This window comes from Apus apus, chromosome 7 (genome assembly GCF_020740795.1).
Source record: "Apus apus isolate bApuApu2 chromosome 7, bApuApu2.pri.cur, whole genome shotgun sequence".
Lineage (NCBI taxonomy): Eukaryota > Metazoa > Chordata > Aves > Apodiformes > Apodidae > Apus > Apus apus.
Window position 1 is genome coordinate 31,626,921 of NC_067288.1, and position 25,078 is coordinate 31,651,998.

At 51.6% G+C, this 25,078-nt stretch overlaps 1 protein-coding gene across 1 annotated transcript; it reads right to left on the bottom strand.

Annotated features, from left to right (window-relative positions):
• Positions 1-1,184: 1,184 nt before the first annotated feature.
• Positions 1,185-24,634, bottom strand: ERICH3 (glutamate rich 3). The gene is made up of 16 exons (XM_051625762.1): positions 24,606-24,634; positions 19,418-19,511; positions 19,107-19,232; positions 18,490-18,561; positions 16,957-17,082; positions 16,727-16,804; positions 15,781-16,239; positions 15,139-15,357; positions 14,270-14,450; positions 12,967-13,153; positions 10,250-10,545; positions 8,218-8,439; positions 5,996-6,484; positions 2,814-4,304; positions 2,185-2,352; positions 1,185-1,764 (listed from the first exon to the last, which is right to left on the bottom strand). The coding sequence occupies exons 1-16, from the start codon at positions 24,623-24,625 to the stop codon at positions 1,553-1,555; spliced, it is 4,440 nt and encodes a 1,479-aa protein (XP_051481722.1). The 5' UTR covers positions 24,626-24,634; the 3' UTR covers positions 1,185-1,552.
• Positions 24,635-25,078: the final 444 nt, after the last annotated feature.

Sequence of the window (25,078 nt, forward strand, 5' to 3'; positions counted from 1 at the left end):
TGGTGCCATCACTCTCATGAGTCACATTTGCTTTCCATGGATACCTGCATGACACAGTTTCAGCAGCACGAATACTCAACCCAACATCAGTCGTTCTGTTAGAAAGCAGAGATCAACACTGACAACCAGGCCACTGACAACTTGACTGGCAAGTATTATTCTTACCATGAAACCACCTGCAAAAAGGCAAGGAACTACACAGACTGGCCGATGTTTTTTCATAGACTTAAGTACACATCCAGGTGTGTCCATGTACCCAGAAATAGCAAACCTCTGGAGAAGGTCCTTGGCATGAATTTACATTCTGAGCACCTCACAGGACAGGTCAATTCAACTGTAGAGTATTTAAACACCTATTATCTATTTATTGCACTTTTTTAATACTGAACAACATTGAAAATGTCTTGGTCCAGTGAAAAGCTACTTCTGATTTTATGGACATTCTCTGATTAAAAGGAAGAGACCATTGTTGAATGGTCAAAAGTCAAACTGGTGCTTTGTAAGCAAAGATTCCATATCTTGCACAGCATGAGCACTGCAACCACACCACCCAGTGCTTTCCCTGAAACTGCTCAGCACTGTAAAGCTACTATTAGTAGTTTTTGTCTACTTTTCTCTCAAAGCACTTCCTGGTATCCAGATTGAAAATGCAAATGTAACCATCTTTAGCAAAGGAATAAACATTGATTCCTTGATCACATTTTAAATTCCTGTCCCATGTATGTTGATCTTAAGTGACTCACAGTAACAACCCACACAAAATCCTGCTCATTTCACTTCCATTTCCCAATCTGAAGACCCAGCTTGCTCCTCAGTGTTGGGGCAGAGCCTCCCACAGCCCACCAGCAACGCCTGCTGGTGACCACAGACACCCACCTGGGACCCCACGGCCAGGCAGGGTCTTGCGGAGCCCTCAGGGGGAGGGAGAGCTGGCAGGGAGCCCCTGGCAGGGGAGATGAGCAGCCAGTGCTGGGCTGAGCAGCTCCACACTGACCACCCCTCCTGCAGCTGCAGCATGGACGCGGTGGGCCCAGGGACTCGCACCTGGCTGACACCACAAAGAGCAACAGGCCAGGCTTTATTCACTTGTAAAGACAAGTTTAACAATTGTCAACGTTTCCAAGATCACCCTCAAGTGTGGCCAGCAACAAGCCTGGATCCCCAAGGAGAGAGAAGCCCCCGTGCACCTTCCCGAGCCCCTGCCCATGCTGGACACCCCCATGCCAGGCCCCCTCTGCACACCCCGGGGCTCTCAGCAGAACCAGTGCCCTGAGCGCGGCAACCAGGACCCAGCCCCGCTCCCCGGCAGGAGTCAGCAGCTCAGAGAGGCCGAGGAGGGGAGCAGACACTGAGCAGTCAGACACCTCCTGCAGAAACACACACACAGTCACCCTCAGCTCACCCGAGAACGGGAGGTTCCAACAGCCAAATACTTCTCTGTTTTGGGAAAAACAAGCATGACAGCTCTGAAACAATCCCTATTATTATTGTCTTCACAATTCCAAAGGAGTGCTGTTTCCTGGGCTGGCAAAGAGAGGCTTATTTCAGTTGTCTATTGCACACCAAGAGGCTGCTCTAGTGAAACGTGACAGATGGTCGTGGAGTAAAATGAAGGAGTGAACATCCCAACCTGCGCAAGTAAATCTATAGCCATTTGAGTAAATGTTGCACTGAAGGAGCTGCAGAAAAGGCTTAGAAGACACTTTCTTCCCCATCCTGGGGCGGTACTGGGGGCGTGACAACAGTGTCTGGTTCCACAACATCCTAAAAAATGAGAAAAACATTAGCTTTACTGAAAACATGCTGAACTTTGAGCTAGCGGAGCTGCTGCTGTAACACATTTCCTACAGGCAGATGCCAGAGCGCCCAGCACAGCCAGGGCAGTGGGTGCTGCCCGGCGGGGAGCAGAGCAGCCGGGGCACAGGGAGCTGCTCAGCAGGGCTGCAGGGCTGGGACAAACCACGAGGGTCCAGGCAGAGCAAACGCATCTGCAACGGGACCTCGGGGACAGGCCAGAACGCAGAGCCTGCCAGCCAGGAGGATCCCTCATCCCAGCTACCAGCAGCAGGTATTTAAGGGAACGACAGAACAGGAGCAGGTGGTGCACCCTTGGCACCTGTCAGGGCCTCGCTGGGGGTGGCAGGGCCGCGGGGACAGCAGGGGCCCAGGCAGGGCAGGACTCACCTCTCGGGACCCACAGCTCCTGGGGCTCAGGCCGGCAGATCCCGGGGCATCGGGGCTCCCTCCGACAGGACTGTCCTTCCTCGGCTCCCTGGCCCCAGAACTGCTCCCTGCACTCTCCAAGACACCCGCTGCCTCCCTCTCTCCCACGTTTTGGCCTGGCTGCTCCCCCTCAGCTTTCTCGCCCTGCTCTGTCCCCTCCTGCAGCTGCTCCTCGGCCCCGGGCTGGGTGCCCGGGCACAGCCCCTCGCCTCCCCTGCCCCTCAGCTCTGCTCCCCCAGCCCCAGGCCCTGGGCAAGTTTCTGCACCGGGCTGCTCTCCAGGGGACACTGCTCCCGCTGGTGACGGGGGACACGCTACCCCCTCAGCCCCCCCTGCCTGGCCCTCCGCCCCCTCTGAGCCCCTTCCCTCACACCCCAGCGCTGCCTCCGGGGTCACCCCAGGCCCGCAGGCCTCCTCCTCCCTGCCTGCCCCCCCCGGCACCCCCTCTGCCGCCCCGCTCTGGGCCCCCCACACTGCTCCTGACACCCTCCCCGGTGCCTCTGCCCCGGCGCCCGGCCCCCCATCCCCAGCCCCCTGCGTCCCCCCAGCCCCCCGCCCTGCCCGGCCGCCCACCCGGGCCTCTGCAGCACGGCTCACGCTCAGCCACAGGGCCAGCAGCGGGGCAGAGCCCCCCACGTCCCCAACCGCCAGCCCCCCCGCTGCCAGCCCCCCAGCCGCCAGCCCCTCACCCCCCAGCCTCTCCCTCCCGCTCTCTTCAGCACCCTCTAGCAACTCCCCCACCCCAGCTGCCGGCTCCCTGGGACCTGCTGCTCCAGCCAGGACCTCCTCCTGACCTCCTGACCCTGCCCTGGCTGTCTCCACCGATACACTCCTCTCCTCTCCACCTTCCCTTGGACTCTCTGCCTTTGCTTTGCTGCCTAGAGATGGGTTTCCACTCAGAAGTGCTTCTGCTGAGCCCCCCTCCTCCTCCACTGTTGTAGTCTTCTCCAGCTGAGACGACTCTTCACTTACGGGATCCACTCCAGCACCCACCAGTGCCTCTAATCCAGGTGCTTCTTGCAACACAGAACCCTTGACAGGACCCACAGTCTCCTCCACTGCATCCTCTGCTCTCAGGAGAGAGGTCACTTCTACCTCCGGTGCCTCGCCAGCCTCAGATGTTGCTGCTCCTGTGGCAGCTTTCTCCATCTCCATCAGCTCTTCCCCTGATGCATTCAGTTGGGAAAACTCATTTGGCTTTATAGTGTCTTCTCCAGCAGGCACTGCTTCTCCTGTGCAAGCACTCGTATCCCATAAGGCTTCCAGGAGAGCCCCAGGCTTCTCCACTGTGTCCTTCCCTTCAGAAATGGCTTCATCTACAGCCTCTTCAGGGCCAGCTAAGCCAGCAATCCCTTCTGACAAGTTGGCATCTTCCACAGCCTCCTCTGCCCCAGACACAGCCTCCACCACAACACCCCTCCCTGCAGAACCTCCCTCCTCCACAGCCTCCTCTCCCCCAGACACTGTCTCACCCACCACAACACCCTTCCCTCCCTCCACAGCCTCCTCTCCCCCAGACACTGTCTCACCCGCTGCCTCCTCCACCTCTGAGGCTCCCACAGCCCCCAGTGCTGCCTCAGAGATCTCCTCTGCAGCCTCTTCTCCCTCCGAGTCCTCCCCAGCCTCCTCGTCCCCCTCGGACACTGCTCCACCTGCCTCCCTGCTGCCCAGTGTCACTGCCAGCTCCTCTCCCCCTGGTGCCAGCTCTCCCAGTGCTGCCTCGCTGTCCCTTGCCTCCACCAGGACTTCCTGCTCCTCAGGTGCCCCTGCTGTGCCAGACTCCATTCCCTTCCCTGTCCCATCTCCTTGGGGATCTCCTCCTGCCACGCTGCTCTCCTCAGGTGCAGGTTCCTCCAGGGCCTGCAGCACAGACACGGCCTCTTCCCGGGGCAGCACCTCTCCCGCCTGGCCCGTTTCTCCTCCTGCCTCTGTGGAGCCAGCAGCTCTTCCCTCAGCTACAGAACCTTCCTTCTCCAGTGCCTGTCTCTCCCCTGCCATCTGCCCTTCTCGTACCACTTGTTCTGCTGCCTTCTGCACATCAAGTGTCCTTGTTCCTTCTGCCAAGAAGGCTCCATCTGGTGCTATTAGGAAATAATCAAAACATTAGTTTTATTGAGCACAGTGTTAGTGTTCAGGCTGTTTTACAGGGTTATTATGAAAGCTGCCATCCCTCCCAAGCAATGAAGGGACACCAGCACAGTGACAAGAAGAAAACTTGCTGTGCTGCTTCTCATCACACACCTGTGCTCTGAGGTAGTGCTGCTGTCCTGGCATCCAGCAAAACCAGTTTAAGCAAAAACACTTCTGTGCTGTTGATTCTATCTTTCTACTTGCCCTTGTATATGCTATTTTCATTCTCTTTTTTTCACTTGTTTTTATTTTTTCTTGTCCTTCCTCCTGTGGTTCCTCCCACCTGATGCTTGCAGCCATCCTTCCCACCCCATCAGTGCCCTGCACCGACACAGCTCTGAGCAGAAAGGTGAGAAGGTGTTTAGAAGCCCATTTCAGCTGCAGTGCAAAAGGCACTTGCTCAGCATCAACACCTCTCTGCCTGTCCCGGAGGCCCTCGGGGGCAGTGATGGCCTCACTCTTTGCTGCCACATTTCACCTGAGATCTGCTCTGCAAGGAACCACAGACCAGGGAGGGTCCCAGGAGAGCATTTATAAGGTTCCTCCTGGGACACAAGATCCTGACAAAAGTCTTTGAGCAATAGTGCACAACCTGCTTGAATCATCCTGGCGTTTCGGCTCTGCAGAGAAGACAAGAAGCCTTCTGCTCCTGGACACGTGGGCCGCTCTGCCTGATCCCAGCCCTGCACCCAACTCACTGGCTCTTCCCTCTCCACAGCTCACTGCCTGAGACACGTCTGACAAAAGGGAACTGGCGGTCTACTTAAACACTGAGCCCAGGAAGGATGACAAATGCTGCTCACAATAATCCTCTCCCTTGGGATCTCCTTGTCACAAAGAGCACAGCAAGACCAGCCAAGGCGCAGCAGGAGCCCACCCCAGTACCTCTGTACTTCTGGCAGAGCCTGTCGCACCACCAGTTGTCATTTGCCCAGGCCCAGCCTGCACCTCAACAACCCCAAGCAGCATTTTGCACCTTGTGCCTTCTTCAGCCTATACAGTTTTCTCTGATAAATCAGTTCTGCACCATTAAAGACAGAAGTGTTTAGGAGAAGTCCTGTCTCAAGCAGAGCACCATGGGTCTCATCAGGGCACGGCAAAGACTTGTTTCTTTTCCCCATTTCCCAGGTACAATAATGCAAAGCTTTGCTCCTCTGGCCACCCTGTTATTAATTGCCCATTACCCAGAAAGGTAAGGCTGAAACTGGAAGTTGTCCTTTTTATCAACAGTAAAAATAAGGTGTCATACACCATGGATCAACTGACATAGTTTTGATCTTCACCTGCTGCATCATGATTCACAGGGCAATTTTGGTGTTTTGAGCCTAGTGTTTCCAGAGTCTCCCAGCCTGGCATACAGATTCTCCCAGAAGTAGGAAATCCCGTTTGGATTTTGTAATAACTGCATGCCATGTGAAACCAGCTACTGGAGAGAAAAAGAATAGCCAAGGCCTCACCCCAGAAACACTAGAATAGAAACAACTAACCAAGGCCACCTTCTGGGTGGTTATTTTGCTCAGAGCAGCAGTGCTGCAGCAGCTGCACACAGCCCAGCCCCTGCACCCCCCATGGCAGCGTGAGGCCAGCAGGGCCACCCTGGTGTGCAGGGTCACCAGCAGCTGTGCAGAGGGGCTGCACTCACCTCCTGCCTGCCCAGGAGCCTCCTCACTGCTGTCCTCCACTTCAGTCACGCTGCTTTCCAAAGCCACTGGAAGACTTTCCACCCCATCATCCCTTCTGGTACTCGCATTCTTCTCCCCATCTTCCCCTGTGTTACTTTCTGCTGACCCAGCCTGTTGGAGCTCCCCACTGCCTTCAGGACTTTGATACTGTATTGCCACCCTGTTTTCAGGGAAAATTCCACTGTCTTCCCCTGCTGTTACATCTTCTGGCTTTGCCTTTTCTGCTTCATCTTTTCCTTCCTTTTCCAGTGCCAATGTTTCCTGAATTTCCTCCATCCTGAGCAGTTTCTCCTCCCTGTCCTCATTTCCATGCCGTGCACGTGCTGCGTTCCCAGGTGCCCTTTGGACATGCTGCTCCTCTTTGTCCTTCACACCCTCTGTCATCGTGTCACTAGGAGATTCATCTTCGCCGCTGCAGCCGGGGGAGAGCGAGCGGGCAGGCCTCCGACCTGGGAGCAGCAAACAGAGCTTTGGGTATTTGTCACCACAACATCTGCACTCATGAGGAACTAGTCCCCTTTGCTGTGCACAAAAGGACCAACTCTCATCTGACATCAGTCTCTGAATTACACCATCCGAGGCCAGCGTGACAAAATTCCAGTCTCACAGAACATTACCTGGCTGTATCAGAGTGTTAAAATCAAAGCCATTTAACATATTTTTTTTCTGAAAATGGAAATGAACCAGATTAGCTCCATCAATCAGACAGAAAACACCTCCAAAAGCACCTCTAAGTACAACTTAGACAGGTTTCAGAATAGTTTCTTGAGCTCCATTTGATAAAAGATGTCACCGACAGTAACAGTCCTTTAGTGCTCTCCTGTTACCTCAGAGAATATGATAAAGATCTCCAAAACCATGTGTGCAGCATTCATGTTGAACTGGAGATGAAGTTCGCTTTCTCCTCTATAAAAGGCTACAGGGACAATCATATGTAATTTATAAATGGAAAATTTAAGGGGGGGAAAAAAAGACATGCAAAATTTAGCTGAACAGTAGATCTTACTGCTACACAGCATTGCTGGTATCCAAAGTTCACACGGGTTGAAGACAAGATTTAGGCCTAACCACTCAAAGGTGGTGCCAGCTAATTACAGGGGAGCAAGACAGGGTGGGGAAGCAGCTCAGCATTCTTGCTCTTTTCTTGTATTTTCCTAGACACCTGGCCAAGGGCCAGATGTAGAATTGAAAACAAACCAGGACAAAACTAGATGAGGACTCCAAGGCCGTCATGACAAGCAAGAGGCACATAAGTCAGCTCAGGATCTAACAACACCATAGAGGAGAAACGCTAGAGAGAAATAAAACACTGTGCCAGAAGGAAGAGGCAGTTCCCTTTTGGCTTATTCACCATGTGGTGGATGGAATTCTGTTGTTTATCTAATAAGTGAGAAATTGCCTGCAAGTTCACTGTGGGATTGTTCATGAAGAGGCATGGCTTGGACTGCATGAAGTCATTAAAACACTGAAGTGCTGACCCAGAAGCTGAATGACAGCAAGAGCTACCTATTCTACTAAAATGTATCTCAGAACAGTTTAATCTTTCTGGACTAATAACAATAATGTTCTGGGACACGTCACTGCACACTTTTGTACCTACATTTGGATCCAGAATCACTGACCACTCTCCTGACTCCGAGTGCCACTCATGCACAGGCTCAAACAAGGACCCTCAGGAAGCTCTGGCAGCCGAGCTGCTGCTCCTGCCCAGGGCCAGGATGGTGGGTGAAGGGCCCAAGCCAAGGCTGAGGTTCTGGTTGTTCAGGCCACAACAGACAGCACTTGTACAAGGCACGGTGGCACCTTGGTTTCCCAGAGAAAAGCAGGCACCTTCAGCAGGTGTGAGGGGTCACAGCTCCTCAGAGCTGGGCGACCACTGACACGAGTGCTGATCTGCCCCAGGGATTTAGAGCCAATTTGCTGACTGGCAAGTCTTCATTTCTGCAACTGGAGAATCCAGCAGTGTCTGCTGAGCCTGGCACACGCTCACACTGCCCGTGGGTTTGGCTGATTTCCGTGGCAGATGGAGGGATCAATACTCACAGAGACAAGAGCTGTCTTTTACCAATTCAGTAGCAATTGCATGGGTTTCCTGTGCAGACCAACGTACGTACTGGACATGCACAAAATGTAAAACATGCATCCGGTCAGCTCCTCTAAGCCTCATTATGACAAAACTAACCTTCTTTATCATCCTCTGAGTCGATGTCAGAACATTCATCACTTTCATCTTTCTCACTGTCGGAGGCCGGCAGAACGTTCCGTGAGGAGTTGGTACCCTCCTTTTCATGGTCTGAATTAGGGTTTTTATCATCTGAGATTGACTTAGACCTTCCATTCATTTGATCACCAGTCTGTCCCTCTTCATTACTGTCTTCATCTGCTTCAAAATCTTCATCATACTCTAAAACAAAAGAACCATACTGTGAGACAGGGAACAGAATTCACAACTAATAAAGTTATTTTTAAGCAGATAGACTTCATTGATCTCCTTTGCTTTTACTCAGTCTTTTCAAAGCCATGAGAGAACCTAAGACCATGGCTAGGAATTGTAAGAGTACATTATCATTAAAAACCATCACGTTCTTCATAGATAGAGCAGCAAAAATGCAATAAAGCTACTGAATGATGCATCAAGTATGATCGATACGTTAAAAACAAAACAGAAACATTAGCCACTGAAAGGACTAGAAAAATTAAGAGCTGGGCAAACTCAGAAATAAAGTGCAAGACAGCCTCATTATAGAGGGAAAACTTGTTGCAATGGAAAAAACAATAGAGAAACGGGGAAAGCTTGAGAAAGGTAATCTATTGTAGCACAAAGTAGGATAATTGTGGATTGACATAGCCGATTAGCAAAGAAGTGGCTTATAAACTAAATGAAATAATGAAGCCCAGGCAGTGGCTGCTGGAGAGGAATGTTCTGTTATCTCCCTGTTCTAACATGCTCCGTCAGGGCCCCCTGAAATCCTAGTGCAGGTGCAGCCTGGGGCAGAATCACTGTCCCCACAAGATGGGCTCCATCCCAGGCTGCTCCCGGGTAGGGGTCACTCTGGACAGAGAGCTCTGCAGGTCCTGCCTGTCTCCGTGCAGAGCTGGCAGAGCCCTGCCCTCCTGCACCTCCCCTGCCAGCCCCACAGGCTGCCCACACACACCAGCTGCTCCTCCTAGGGTTTTAAACCTCCTACCAGGTTTTATTGCTCACCTCTTTCTTCCCAGCAGTGCTTCTAAAGCACTGAAGTGACAGCATAACAAGGACAGAAATGAAGAGCATCTGATGCAAAACCAATTAGGCAAATAAATAATTACCCAGACAATGAGAATTAAGGGAATAAGGAGCTGTATTTTCTGTATTAAAAATCAATTGAGAGTCCAACTGCATTGTTGGAAGTGAAGCCTCCTAAGGTAACTGTCAGAAAGGTGCCCACCTCCTGAAGGAAGGTTAATCCCAAACACACCCAGAGGAACAGGGAGCAGGGGAGGCAGGACAGGGGAGCTGGCAGAGCTGGAGCAGGGAAGCAGGCTCAGATGTGGAAGGAGGCTGGAGGTTTGGGCAGGCCTCAGGGAAGCCCTGCATGGGGCAGTGTGGGGGGTAGGGACTGGAAAGAGCCCCAGGTGAGGAAAGCATTGCACTCCCGCCAGCAACCGAAAGGATAAAAGACCAAAGGAGTTCACCTAGAGCTAAATCTTGGTGACATTTTGCTGCTGTGTGCTCTTCCCACCTTCCCCCCTCCTCTGCACCCAGAATTCAGCTCATCCCTCCACAGCTGATCCCTCCTCTCACCCATCTCACATCTTCTCTGCCTCCTGCCTGTGGCTGCCCTGGTCTCCATTCACCTCATGCTGCTGTCCTGTGTCCCTCAGGAGCTCACCTCACACTCACTGTCTCCCTACCCAGCCCCATTTCTTCCTTCTGCTCAACTTGTCCTCCACCTGCTGCCATTCTGCTCCTTCACTGCTGTCCCTTTCCTGTGCCTCACTTTACTCCTGCCTTCCTGGCCACCTCACCCCCTCACTCTGTCCTGGCAAACCCCTCTCCCCCTGTCCCTGCCACTCTGCCTGCATTGCCCAGACAGAGGCATCACCACATTTCTCACACAAGTTGTCCCAAGAGAGGATGCTCCAGGTGAAGCTGGAGGCCCACAGTCCCATACCTTCCAGAGAATAATGTTCTCCCAGTTTTCATCCCCTGCTTGTGTTTTGGAATACTGTACCATTTTTGCCATTGTCTTCCTGACCATCTTCACTCTCACGATCAGACAGGTTTTTCCTTTCTTCTCCTCTGCACTCTAGTCCAGTCTCCATTGTGTCCTCAACAGTTTCCACACTCACTTCATGAATTGGCAAGATGACTAACACTGACTCTTTGCTAGGTTTCTGCTCATCACTGCTTGCACTTGGCTCACTGTGCTCTCCATCTCTCCAGGAACCCACATGCTTTTCCTCCTGGGCTTCGATCTTTCTCTTGGGAGGGGATGGCTTTTTGTCCAGACCCATTGCAATAATGCACCTATAGAAAACAAGGAGAATTGGAAAGTCTCACACTTTCCTTTCTGTGAACAGTGGAAGGCAGCAGACAGTCAGCCACTTAACGCGTTAGCAGCAGCAAAACCAGGCACCTCTGCCTCTGCATCACCCACCACCCAGACACCAAGGTTACTGACCATGACTGACTTGGAGAAGCACCCTAACATCCTCGTGCTCCACAAACACAGATGCAGCTCCTTGAAGGGGAGTAGCACTGTCTGCACTTAAAGGTAGCAACTGAAGTATAAAGATATTATAATAAATATTAGTGTTAGTGTCCATTAATTCCAAGCTACACCAACCAAGCACGATCCATGAGGATACAGTCACCAAGAAAGGCAGGCAAGTGCTTGACCCACTGGTCACTCAGTGAGTGGTAACTCAGCTTTTGTGGATAAGACCTTGTTTTTTAAATTTGTCTGCTGGGTCTATTGACTGCAAGGGAAAAGGGAGATTGAAATGGATCTATTTTCAGTTTCTCTTCTGTTTTCCCTACCTAACAGAAACCCAGAGAGTCGGAAAACAAAGCATTTTGAATGACTTGTTGAGATTCCTCCTCTCTCTGTCCTGATTAGGAGGCCCATCTCACAGAGCAGAGCTCCTACCCTGGTACCTCCAGTGCAGACATGCAGAGACACCCCCAGCCCCTGTGAGCACCAGGACAGGGTGCTGTACGAGGCATCCTGATTCAGATCTGCATGCAGGGGATGAAACTGGAAATGGAACTTTCACTTCAGCTACTCCCAAGTCTCCCTGGAAAACCATACTTTCTTCACAGACAACTACGTCTTGAAAACTTTTCCTCCACCAAAACTGCATTAATTATGCGAGGCCTGGTTGCAATTCTCCTCACATTCCAGCTGTTTACAAATTACTGTGAAATATCCTACACTTGTCCAGTCTAGAAACCCTTTAGTTTTGCAGGCATAAAATGTAAATGTGCCAATTTCTGAAAAGAGTCCTACCTGTTAGTTATTTGTTTGTGCTATTTTTTTCAGGGACCTCTGAGATACTGAAGTGCTTCTGCTGTACAGAAATGCTGGGCAGCAGAAACCTCTCAGTGCAAGGACTACAGCATGGGTGTAGAAATCACTGCAGCATCCCCTCTTGCAGAAGCCACCAGGAAAAATCAGCTGGGATCTTTACTGAGGACCAGGGTGGGCTTTTAATGTGTGGGTGTGGTGTCACACCCAACACAGGACACAAACACAACTGCATTTGGCCTGAAGGAGATGTGAAATAGTTATCATCTGCAGGGAGAACCCGTTTAATGGAGAGGGTTTTCAGTCACCAGGCAAGGTTGGCTGGATGACACGAGACAGGAAAGCACAGATATCACTAATAGGAGGGGAATGTGGACAGAAGGTCGGGTGACTCAGGAGAAATTAACCTGTTTCTGAAGGCTATACTAATTCAGAACATTCACTTCAAATCTTTCTAGAAATCCCACAAAAGCTGAGATTTGACATTTCATAAACTCTATAGCCCCAATATCCATTCTGAATTCAGATGCTTTTCACTGCTTTGAACATATCAGGTAACAGAGTTACATAAATCATGTTCAAGGTGAGATTGGAGTAGAAAAAATATGGTACAAAAAAGCAGAATTATTTTTTTTCAGAATTTGATCCTTATCTAAAAATAGGAACCTCTGTGGAGGTTTTCCCAACTGTTTCCTGCTCTTCTAAAAATTACTTATGAAAATAACAGAAAAGTTTTTAAATTATCCATGTTTGCAGAAGTTTGCCTGTCTGACATTATTTAAAGATCACACAAAAGGAATATTTTAATACATTCAAGCTTCTTGGCAATACCATGGGTGTTGCTCACAGCCCATACCAAGAATTTCTGCACAGGTTTCTTGTCTGAGAGATGGCAAACATCCAGTACTGCCCTATTCTGCAGCCAGGGGTGTTAGGGCAGAATCCCACCTTAGAGGCAGAGCTATCTAAAATATAAATTAACTTGTTCTCACAATTACAAAGAAAACCCTGAAAACTACAGGTTTTTTATAGCTCTTGATACAGTTTCTTCAGGTTTTTATATTTATCTCACTATCCCTTCCATCAGAAACATGCAGTTGACAGATATTCACCCCCCACCCTACTCCTCCACCCTGACTGCTGAGGAAGGGCTGGCTGCCTCCTGGGAAGGTGACAGCCCCAGTGCAAGCCCTGTCCCCTCCTGTGCATCCTCCAGAGAGACTGCAGGGACCTCAGCAGCACCCTTGCATGGGGGACCCTGGGGGATAAGCTCAGTCCTGCATGTTTCAAGGGGCGCTGAGAAATAAAGGTTCTACAGAGCTGTGGGATGCCAGGAAGATTAAAACAGAAGAAACAAGTTAAAAACTCTCTAAAAACGGGGCTGCTGAGTCCTTGTGAGCAAAGTCTATTTGTCTCCATACCTGTAGCAAGGAGCTGCTCCCTCCACACTGAGAAACCCGAAGTGCCCACGTCTGCCTCCCAGCCTGGAGCGCTTCTGGTGTTTGTACTCACAGCACCAGCTCAGCCTGTCCACTAGGATCCCGTTGAGGAAAAAGGTGAGGCTGAAGGGGAACCCGTGGTGCCTCTTTGAGACGAACTGAAAGGTCTCTGCAACGACAGAAAGGAGAGGTTCAAGGGGTGAGGCTGAGCCTGGGGCAGCTGCCGCGTCTCATCTGCATCACCACCAAGGTGCCTCCAGGTCAGGTGTTTTGGTCCTGGGCTGTACTTACCAGTTGGTAAAACTCTACCTCCTCCCCCCACAACAGGCTCCTCTCTCACCTGCACTGACGCAGCCACACTTGGGGTGACTCTGAGCAGCTGAAGGTGCCAAAGGTGCTGATTCTGGAGCCAGTTCAGGCCCCTCTGAGGGCACTGTTCAGCATCCAGGCCTTAAGGCACTGATGCTGCTTCCCAGCTCCATGTGGGGGGCACTGGGTTGTACCTCCTAAATCCATAGCTCAGTGTCCTTCCAAAGCAAACTGAGCCCACCCCAGCAGGGAGGAGGGGTCCTGTCCCCCAGTGGGTTCCCAAGGAGGTGTGATGGGGGCTGGGAACACACACAGACGACAGATGGGACACAGCTGCCACAAAGGCCCTAGCTGGGTCTGGGGACACACCACCAGGCACCCCAAACCTCAGGCTGCCATGCAGGGACCCCTGCACCACCTGCCCCTGCCCAGGGAAAATGCAGAACAAGGGCTGTGATCTGTGCAATCACTCCTTCATGAGTGAAAATCTCCCTGTCAGTTCTCCTTCCCAATCTCCCAAAACACAATTTGCCTTCAATTGGCGTGACTAGATCACACTCATGTAACAGAGCTGGGAACTGGGCTCCCGGGATGTACTTTTCCTTCTGCAAGAGTAAGCAACATGCATTGATGTATCATAGCAAGTCAGAAGCTGATTACCCCTATTTAAGGACAGTTTACCACTACAACTACTTCATTAACCACGCATCTCCACACAAAATTAATCTAAGCTACAGTATCTTGTTGAGTCAGTTCTCTAAATTTGTTCTACCATAATTTGCAAAAGTAACCTCACTTTCCATCATGAAACAGTAGATCCAGATTTAGTATAGAGGCAGATGGTATAAAAATCCCTGGATGCTTTGAGCCCAGCTGAAATAATTTTGATATCACAGCAACATTTTAGCCAAAAAGAGAGAAAAAAAAGAGAGATGTTGCCAGAATCAATACAAATTCCTTGACTCTTGATCCTTACCTCCTTCCAAGAGCTTGCCTTTGTAGACACAAAGGTTTTCTCCTCCACAGTGCTGCTGGTAGACTTTGATTTCATCTCTGTAGTCAGCATCATCATGAGATAAGTGCACACTTTTCCCTAGAAAGACCATGGTAACAAAGGCATTGCTGCGGAACGAGGCCTTGGGGGGTCCTCCAGAACCCTGCAGGAAACACACCAGAAAATGCATCCAGCTTCCAAATCCAACAGAAGGTGAACACCAAGATCATGCCTGTGTGCCATACATGGGGCTTTCAGTCTGCAAAGACAGGCCCTGGGCTGCTGAAACTGGAAAGTGTTTTGCAATGTGCAGAAGGGCAGGAAAATAATTTGGACTGAAAATCCCTGGCATTAAATTGCCCAAAATTGCAGGTACAGGTTTAGTGACTCACACTGTCCCTCCCAGTCCTGGGTTCCTACTGGAACTCCTTTTCAGGAGCCAAAACTGGCTGGAGCTATAGTGCAAGAGATGAAGTTTTCATACACTCAAGGTATTTCATGTGTCCCTCAGAAGTTCTGCTACCAGACCTGGCCAGAGACAGGACAGATTTGCTAGGATGGAAAACCAAATCAGAGCTGCTGTGTTTTTTCTGTTTAAGCACCATTTTTTCCCTAATGAACTGATGTTTATCAGTTCCCCCCCCCAGCTGCTGAAAAACACTGAATGTTTCAGTATATAGAGACATGGGTGGCAGTTCTCTGGTTTTACAGTTATAAAATTTCTTTCTTTCAAAAATTCAGTGAATTTTTGTGCAAACTAGATAGATACACCTCTCAGCACCAGGTGGATCCACCAGGGAGGAAGGCAAGATACCTGTACATGAACTGAGAAGCAGACAGGGGCAACTTACCTTAGTTAAGAGTTGCTCTAGGTCATTTGGTGCAGTGGTGGGACGGAACCATCTGCCTCTGAGCATCCCACTCCTCACTGCATTTCTGCTCCTGTCTCCTTTTGGCAGAGGGGGAGGAGGTGCTGGTGCCACAGGATTGCTGATGATGGGGAGCTGATATGGGGATATACCAGTCACATATTCCACACAATTCCTATGTCTTAACCCACTCCTCTCCCCCTGCAAAAACATTTCAACCCAGGTTACACAGGTTGTGCAAAAATAGCTACTGGACATACTGCTATTTTGCATGAAGATGAAAACTTTTAAGACTGTGTGAAAATATTCCTGAGTTATTGGTGCTGACGAAGTGGCTGCTTCTCTCTCCACATAACAGAAAATTATCTATAGAGAGGCAGAAAAACTGGCATGCAGAGAGATTTTGTCCTGTGGAAGAGAAGTCACCACATCTCTCCCGGTTGCGATCAAGAACTGGGCATTAGACCAGTAAGAAAACATTTTTTAAATGAAGGGGAGGTTAAAAAGGGGAGTTTAAATAGAAGCTGATGACCCTTTGGCAGACACGTTGCCTGCAGCACAGGGTTTCTGGGCTGCAGTGCTCAGGCACTGTTATGAAGCTGTCCCTAGAATTCTGTTTTCAACCTGGGCTGCCGGCTCCCCCCGGTACCGAGCTGCCGGCTCACCCCGGTGCCGAGCTGCCGGCTCCCCCCGGTACCGAGCTGCCGGCTCACCCCGGTGCCGAGCTGCCGGCTCACCCCGGTACCGAGCTGCCGGCTCACCCCGGTACCGAGCTGCCGGCTCCCCCCGGTACCGAGCTGCCGGCTCACCCCGGTACCGAGCTGCCGGCTCCCCCCCGGTGCCGAGCTGCCGGCTCCCCCCGGTACCGAGCTGCCGGCTCCCCCCGGTGCCGAGCTGCCGGCTCACCCCGGTACCGAGCTGCCGGCTCACCCCGGTACCGAGCTGCCGGCTCCCCCCGGTACCGAGCTGCCGGCCCTGCAGCCCCGAGCCCGCGGGGCTGGGAGCGGCGGCCCCGCTGCGCAGCGGCTGCAGGCGGAGCGGGCGCGGCGGGATTCCCGGAGCTGTCCTCGGCCGCCAGGAAGTCTGGAAAAGGAAAAAGCAGCAGCTAGTCTCAGTGTATGGTTTCCTGGGCAGAGCAGCATCATAAAGGAAAAAGAAAAATAATTTTTAAAAAAGCCACAGATTAAGATACTCGGAAGTGAGGAGCGATTCCCAGGAAATCCAGTTTTCTGGTCTGCCTCGGAAGAGCCAGAGCCCCTTGGGCATCTGCAACCGAGCAGCCAACAGCTGCAGCATCCAAAATAACTCTTGGGCACAAATCAAGGCTTTTCCATCCTTGCACGGTGCAGCCTTGAAGCAAACACAGGGGCCTCAGCCCCTGCAGCCCGGTGCTGCGCTTCGGTGACCTCGGCACACGGACGCTGAGCGGATGCAGGACAAAATCACGCCTGTTCTTGTTCAACGTGTACCATTTTTCCGCCTTTTTTATTTCATCTTTTCCTTCTATACCCTCCAGAACACCACGTTAAAAGGTGAAACCCTAAAAAAGCTGCTCGGCTGGGTAACTCACCAGGGCAGGGAAGGCAGGCTGCTTGGCTGGGTGCTGATGAGAGGGGTGCCCACCACCATCGGCAGCTCCGGGTGCCCTCTGTGTGGGAGGCAGAGATTTCTCTTTAGTGCCCAGCCCTGCGGAGAGGAGCTGAGCCCCAGGGCTGCAGGAGGAGGCCCTGGCCCCAGGGCAGGCAGTGCTGGGGCCCGAGCTGCTCTCAGCCCCTGCTGCCACGGGCTGGTGACACTCACCGCGGGGAAGGGAGCGGCCGCTCCAGCCACCGGCGGGTGCAGCCCCTGGAGATTCCCTGGGCCCGGAGGAGGATGTGGGGAGCACGAGGGGATGGCACCTCCCACTGACTTCCTGGTGTGTTCCACCTGAGGGAATCATGCACATCTCTGAGGCACTGGATCCTCCCAGCAGCAGTGCTGGAGCTGCCCTTCCCTCAGCCCCACTGGGATGACCAAATGCCTAGACCTGATGGGACACGTGGCTGAGGAAGGGAAGGAATCCAGGGGGGGGAATGGGAGTGCAACAAGAGAGAAGACTTGTTCCCTTCTCTGATTCATTCCTGTGCAGCCCTCTCCAGCTGCAGATCGCCCCCCTTCAATCCATCTGCCTGTTTCCAGGGTATCTCCCCATTCCTGGTTTGGTAGAAAGTCTCTCTTTTTACACTGTGGAGACCTTCTACCAGCAGAAGTTCAGTCAGTAAATAACGCCTGTGTAACTACCAGTTATCAGTGTTTTTCACCAAAATCTTCTCCTTGTTTTTACCTGGTGAATTGCTCTTGAATGTATTATCTAAAATTAAAAATATTTTACATTGTTCTTCAAATGCTCAGAGGAGCAGACAGCTTCTCAATGCATTCTTCTGCATGTATGCAGGCTGCTACTCAAGAAATAAGGTACTGAGCATCTTTCAGCCCAAATAAGAACAGCTTTTCCCACGTGAGTCCAAGCAGCTTCATGGGGAGAAGAACCATTTACTTTGGTGGGACTCCCATGACTAACAGCTGCAGGATCAGGTTCTGCCCACATGACACCAAAGTGAAGACCTCTGAAACCTCTTTCCATTACCTACATGCTGGTTCTGCTAAGGGTCATGAGCAGAGGCAAAGAGCTGAAAATGTGAGCTCAGTGCTCAGCAGCAGCCAAAAGCAGAGAGTGTCTAGAATTACGAGGAGAACTGTAACGTGTGTCTTCAATTATTCATCCAGTTCTGGTTCCACATTTCAAAACAGAAACAGTAGAACTAGAAAAGGTACAAAAATGGCAACAGCAATGAGAAGCCTGGAATGGCTCATGTATGAAAGATTCAATAGGCTGAAGGCCTTCAGCTCAGAAAACTGAGAAGGAATATGAAAAGTATGGAAAACCACAAATGCTTGGGAAAAGGGGTACAGTTATTACATGTTTTTTCATAATGAGAACAATGGAGCATCCAACAGAATTACCAGACAGCAGACACATTAAATGCAAGGAAGCACCATTTCATACAACTCATAATTAAATTCCAAAACCAGGATAACAATAAGTAGGTTCTAAAGGCATCATGTGCATGAATCAAAGCTCCTGAACTACTGTACAGGGGAAGGAGCTATAACCCAGGGCAGGACCATCCTCCACTTACCAGTTTCATGCGCATTTGCCATTAACATCAGAGACAGGACACTTGTCTCAGGGAATCTCTGGCCTGACTTATGGCTGTTATTTAACACAGGGCAAGTCTGCCATGTCCCACCAGTGCCAGGTCTCACCAGTGCCCAGGAGCACTCAGGCCTTACCTTGATTTTCTGCACCCTCTCTTTCCTCAGAGAATTTTCAAGTTTCCTTTTTATTTCCAGCTGATGATGACGCTGCCCGTGTAAGAGAAAGAGAAATCTCAGTAATGGACAAGAATGAGATGTCAACGAATGTGAGAACAGCTGCTTCTGTTCTGTTCCCTGGCATTGCCCTCCCCGAGCCCTGGGGTGGCACCACTGTTGAGCCCACCCATCCACCTTGCACCCGTGGGTGTTGGCATTGGCCAAGGAGCAGCTGAGCATTTGTTGCAGGGACCAGCTCCATTCTGGACAGGCAACAGGGATGTGCCCAGACTTTGCACTCAGATAAGATACACAGCCATGTCCAAACTGTTTTGATTAGAATTTTTTAAGCAAACTAGGCCTGTGAGTATCATCCCATAACCTGACGACCACCCAAGTGCAGTGAGTGAGCCAGGACCATGTGTTCTAATGCCAGAGTGGTTACCAGCTGGAGCCCAGCAGAGGTGTCCCGTGGGGCCATCCAGCACAAAGCCTCAACTTTCCCAGCAGGACAGAACCTCTCGGAGCAGCACGAGGGCACCCACTGTCAGCAGGGCAGCATCTGGACAGGCTTCCACATCATAGCACACACATACCTCCATGTCAAGGACCTTGTGGAAAATGGCCCGAGCCAGGCACTCCTGCACCTGCTGCTGCTGGTCCTTCCTCATGGCGTTCAGCCGGTATTCCTTCTCGGGAATGATCCTGCCACTCCTCGAGATCTGCCGGGAACAAACACCACGGAACGAAAAGGAAGAGGAGAAGACAGAATAAAGGATGTTTTAACCTGAGGGCAGCCTCCCAGAAGGACTGCTTTCTCTTCCCAGTTAGCTCCCAGCACCTCTGCTGCTGCCACAGTGCTGGAATTATTTTGGTTTTTTCTCAGAAAAGGAAATCTCAGTCTCACCAGTCCTGATTTCTGAAGGTGTCGTCTTATCCGGGTATTGCTGAAATATCCAACCAGGTGTTTGTCTGTAAGGCTGTTGTAGGTTGCAAGAAATCTGAAATAAAATCAATACAGATGCACATAATCCCCTTGAGAGCCAAATCATTACAGTTAAGAAGACTTATCCAATAGTCTGCTGCACAAAACACTGCCTGGATCAATCATGCCCAGCATTTTGTCAGATAAATGCCCATTAGATCATGTAAAAGCAACATCTTGTTGCCTCCAGAAGACTTGTGTCAGAAACAAGTGACTCCTACACCAGGCAGAGCAGAACAGCACCAGATGCACAACCCCCAGACCAGCTCCTGCCATGGCCTCCTCAGATGACAAGCTCTGGCTCTCAGCAGGTCAGCACCACCCCACACACCCCCTGGAGATGGGTTCCTGGCCAGGTCCCTCCCTGCCCTGCCATGGGTCCTGCTGGAACTGCATGAGCATCCTGACCACCTCTGGGGAGAGGGACATCTCAGGCCTCCTGCACCACCACCCACCACACCCGCTGTGTCCCCCTCCTTCTGCCACCTCCAGACTGGTGAGAATGGCAGCGATGGCATTTCTGGCAGCTTTTCCAGGCATATTTGTAAGACGGGACAATGGGACACTGCTTCCATAGTATTTTCACTGGCTTGAAAGTCAGCATACACCTTACTAACTTGGATGCAAATCTTTGCTCTGAAGAAGACAACTTCTTTGTGCTTTCAGCCAACACCTCCTTCAGTATCCACATTTCCACCCATTTCTATGGCAATTTCCTCTTCTATACTGTTCCCACCATCAGGCCTGTACATCAAGTTCATCACTTGGAACACCTACACTGAAAACTGTGGCTTCAACTTCAGGTGTCAATAACTACACTTAGTCTCCCCTCCTGTTTGGACTCATTTGGGATTCAGCTACACACCTGTCAAAATGTTGCCTTGCCCATCACTGATTTTTTCATAACACAAAGACTGGATCAGGAAACAGCTCTCCTTTTGGTCTCTGCACCAAGTGGACTCACAAACCACTTGGGAAAACAAATCCATCACAGCAAGGTGAGGAGCTGTACTGTCTGCTCCAGGGACCATGGATACAACAACAGTGACTCCAGAATATTAGTTACATAAACGGACAAGAATGCTTATCCCACAAAGATATTCATAAATTCAATTGCACAAAACTTGCACAGGGCAGGATTCATAACTTCTGTGGTGTTTACAGGCTAGAAAGCATATGTCACTGCAGCAGGCTTTTGCAGGCTGTCACCATATGGCAGCAGTTTGTCTCAAGTGCAACTTGCATTGATGAGAATACTTCTTTTTTTCCCTGCTCCCCCCAAGAAATGCCACATGTCTCTGGGAAGCCAACAGAGCTAAATCATCACAGCTACCCAAGATCAGAGCCCCCAGAAACTGAACCTAATATACAAGAGTTGAACACAAAAACTGAAGCATCCATAATTAGCAGGTGTATTTTTAAATAGTTCTTAGCACAACCTTATCTTCACCCTCTGGCAAAGAGGACAAATGACACAGTAGGTGACAGTAAGCTTAAGGTTTATTACCCTAAATCCTTTCACATCTGTAAAATGCATACACTGAGATACACACTGCATCATAGGTGCAGCCTGACCTTTGGGCTCTCTAGGCAGGATGTGTTTTACTTACACAACAAGAGATTGATCTCCTTTGGCTTTAGATTTAAATGCCACTGCACCTCTGCTATGGATCCTTCAGTGGGATAATTCAAGATGCATGTCATTGCTGGGCTGAGTTGCCATACACAAAAGTACACCCAAGGGAAGAAAGAACAATTTAAAAAAGAAAGAAAAGAAATCCATAAAAAGAAAGAGATTGTGGGCTTACAAGAATGTATCTGGGTTTTCACAATAATCTCACAGGTAGCCTACCAGCAATAAATTAAACTTTAAACAAACCAATTTAGCTTACCCTGTTATGCATGTTGATTAATCACTCACACTATAGCAACTGTTCTACTTTACTTTTTAATCCACTGTTTGCATTTGCATTTGAAACCCCCAGATTACATCAGTCATGCTGAGTATTGACTTATGGCATCACCTGGCAACTGCACGCCGAGGCAGGAGAAACTCAATCCAATTCCTTTTAATTTGCTTCCTTCCATCTAATATTTCAGGGCCCATATGACTAGTAGAATGCTCCCCCACCAGCACAGCCCTGTAGCAACTTCAGTTTCAAACAAGCCTTCATACACACATTTCCTCATTTAAATTATGAACAGGCTGGTCCTCAAAAATGCTGAATTAAAGTCAAAGTTCAAAAGGGTTTTTGAGGCAATAAGGAAATGTTTTGGGCCTGAGGCAAAACCCATTAACCCAGTGGGAAGAATGCCCCTGGATAACCTGGGCTCTGCCCACAGCAGCCAGAGCTCCCTGCCCAGGATCAGCTGCCAGGAGATCCAGCAGGGAGGACACCAGAGGCTGTGGGCAGGGCTGCCTGGGCTCCCTGCAGCTCCTGCCCCTTTTCCTGCTCAGTTCAGCTGACCCCCTCACCCTCCAGCAGGTGATTTTGGGCCAGTTTAGCTGGTAGTGGGAAATCTTGGTGCCACGCTTGGGCTTGGCCCAAATCCCTCTGGAGCCTCCTGCTGACACTCAAGGATCAGACCCACAAGGTGCTCCTTTTTATCTGCCTGTTTATCTTCTCTCTACAAATTCTAGGTTTTTGTTAGAAAGGCAATTTTCCTGGCACAGCAGCTGGACTGACTGATCCATAGTTCCAAAATTAATGACACAATTATTTTTAAGGCAATTCTTACACTTTGAAATTATATCAGGACAAAGTCACAGCAGGCATCCTACATTAGTTTTGTAAAGTAGATCTTCCCAGTTAATAATCTGCAGTGCAATTAAATCAGTGACTGCTCACCAAAGAAATAACCTAAGAGAGCACCACAGCTTCAGCTATGGACTGGTGGAGTCCCAGGGAGTTCAGCCCCGTGCTCTTTGCTCCACATCGCCCTGCAAACACCCAGCCCAGCCCCTGGTGGAGACCACTCCTCTCATCAGCAGGTGGCTGGAGCATCCCCTGCTCCTGCTGGGGACAGACAGAAGAAAGGCTTCAAGCATTCAGAGAGAACACACCCACCAACCCCGAGCTCAGCCTCCCATGGCAGAGGCTCCCGGCTGGGACACTCCACTCGGGAGCAAAGACTCTGAGACTTCCCAGACACCCGGCTCCTGCCTGACACTCCCTCCCCAGGGAAACTCTTCAGCCACCACTAAGTATATCCCACCTCCAAAACCAATGCTGACAGGGGCTGCAGAGGGGTGAGAAGATGGTGCCAAATTGTTCTTCTGCAGAACTGAGATTCGGCATTAAAGCCTCCACAACTCTTGCTCTGTCAGCAGACAGGGCTATGACTCCTGTGGACTGACTCCTCTGACTACAGCCCTCAAACCACGTCCATTCTCAGACCACGTCCACCCTCAGACCACGTCCACCCTCCAACAGCAGGAAGCTGCAGCCACGCAGCTGGGTCACTGGCCAATGCCATGCACCACCTCTGGACTTCACTCCAGGCACAGCTCTGGCTTCTGGTTTATGATTTTCAACTACCACAGCTGTCCTTTCGAGCAACCATGCTAGAACACAACTACTGAACCCAAACTCCCTGGAGTCAGCAGATGACTTGAGAGACAGGGCTTTGGAGTCTAACAATAATTAATCAGTTTATTCCAAGCCAACAAAACCCTTAAGCACACGTGCAGTTTTGCTCAGGAGGTAACCAAAGGAGGAGAGGCCACGGTGTCTCCAAATCACGCTGTGATTCTGCTTAAGTCTTTGCACGACCCCTTCAGCCCTGGCCATCTGACCTCAATGAGGCCACTGCCCATCTTGCCCCATGGACACACAGGTCACACCCACCCAGGTTTTTGTTTCAAAAGCTTCATGATTTTTTCTTCACTCTCTGTCTAAGCTGAACTATTTAACAGCCAAACCACGGCAGATTCTTTGCCCGGATACTCAGAATTATTTTACTTTATGAATACTTTGCCCCAGGGGATGGTCACCAAGCTCAAAGGCATCCACAGATCTATGAGCAGATATCAAAGAGCTTGTTCTGCCTGTTCCCAGAGGTAGCCACGATGCTCTGGAAGGCAGAGGGACTCAGCCAACACGGTGCCTGGAGGCAGCACAGGACCCTCACCAAGCTCATCAGGGACAGATGGAAGTCCTGTCCCCGGGAGGAACAGCCCCGTGTGGCAGCCCAGGCTGCAGACAGCCCAGCTGGGGAGCAGAGCTGCAGGAAGGAGCAGCAGCCCCAGGGCACCAGCCCAAGCACTGCAGCAGGTTCAGGGGAGCTGGAACATGTGCTGTGGTTGGAGAGGCTGAAGGAGCTGGCACAGCCTGAGAAGGGGCAGCTCCAGGGCCCCAAGGCCTTAAGTAAGGCTTAAAGTATTTTGTTTGGAGTTCTGTATATTTCCTCATAAAAGAGAATTTCATGTACAACACTTTTTCAAAGGATTTTAAATACTCAAATTGTGCTACTGGTTCCAATCTTGAACACAACTGGACATGGAAATGGGAGCCAAAAGGCTCCTGCGCTGTGACTGAAGGGTTCTGAGGCCATGAGCACATTGTGTCATTATTTCTTTACTCGGAGCATCACCCACTACGAGCACAGGATGTGTCAAATTTTGTCCTGGAGACGGAGATCTACAGAGGTCCCCAGTATCTGTGATTCTCACCATCTTGGGGAAGTCTGGATCCGCCGAAACTCACAACCCCCCGACCTGCAGCCAGACAACAGCAAAGGGAAGAGCCCGGCGCCGGCGGCCCCGTTCCCGGGCTGCCCCCGCGCATCCCCAGAGCGCGGCCCGGCCCGGGCAGGGGGCAACGCGACCCGCGGAGCGCCCGGTTACCGGGAGCTGCCCCGCACCGGCAGGGCACCCGCCTCCCGAGCCGGGGCACCCGCCTCCCACGCACCCATCCTGCCCGAGGCGCATCCAGGCCCCGCGGCTGCTGGTGACCCGCACCCGTGCGGGGCGCTGCGGGCCGGGCGGAGGCAGCCAGCGCAGCGCGGCATCGCCCCGGGGAGCAGCCCCGGCGCTGCCGAGTGTCCGCTCGGGGGGTCGGGCCCGACGCTGCCCCCCGGCCCCGCACCCCCGGCCCCGCGCCGCACTCACCCGGGCTGCGGGCGGCTCATGGCGGCGGCCCCGGGGGCGGCCCTGCGGGCGGCGTGCGGGGCGGCGTGCGGGGCGGCCGTGCGGGGCGGCGTGCGGGGCGGCCGTGCGGGCCCGGCGCTACCGGCCGCCGCTACCGGCCGCGTCCCCGCGCGTCGCTAGGACACGGCGGGCGGGGCGGCCGCGCCCCCGCCAATGGCGGCCGCGCTCCCGGGGCGGCGCCGGGGGTCCCGCCGGGTCTGGGGGTCCCGCCGGGTCTGGGGGGTCCCGCCGGGCCGGGGGTCCCGCCGGGCCGGGGGTCCCGCCCGCAGCGCGGGGGCAGGCAGGGAGCTGCCCTGAGCCCTGCAGTGAAGCCCCCCGGCCTCAAGGAGAAGGGAAAAGGGAAGATGAAAAGGCATTTTGATACAACACAGACCTATGAATTTAAAAACGCAGCACGGGGCGAGGAGATGCTCGGCCTTTCCACGTGTCCCTCC

What these genes read in the sequence shown, in the direction of transcription:
- ERICH3 (XM_051625762.1), bottom strand. Translation starts at nt 24,625, where the DNA reads ATGAGCCGCCCGCAGCCCGG. An exon ending in CGGCCGCTCCCTTCCCCGCG is followed by an intron (nt 16,805 to 16,956) that starts GTGAGTGTCACC and finishes CCTCCCACACAG; the next exon opens with AGGGCACCCGGAGCTGCCGA. An exon ending in GGGGGGAGCCGGCAGCCCAG is followed by an intron (nt 15,358 to 15,780) that starts GTTGAAAACAGA and finishes ATGTTTTTGCAG; the next exon opens with GGGGAGAGGAGTGGGTTAAG.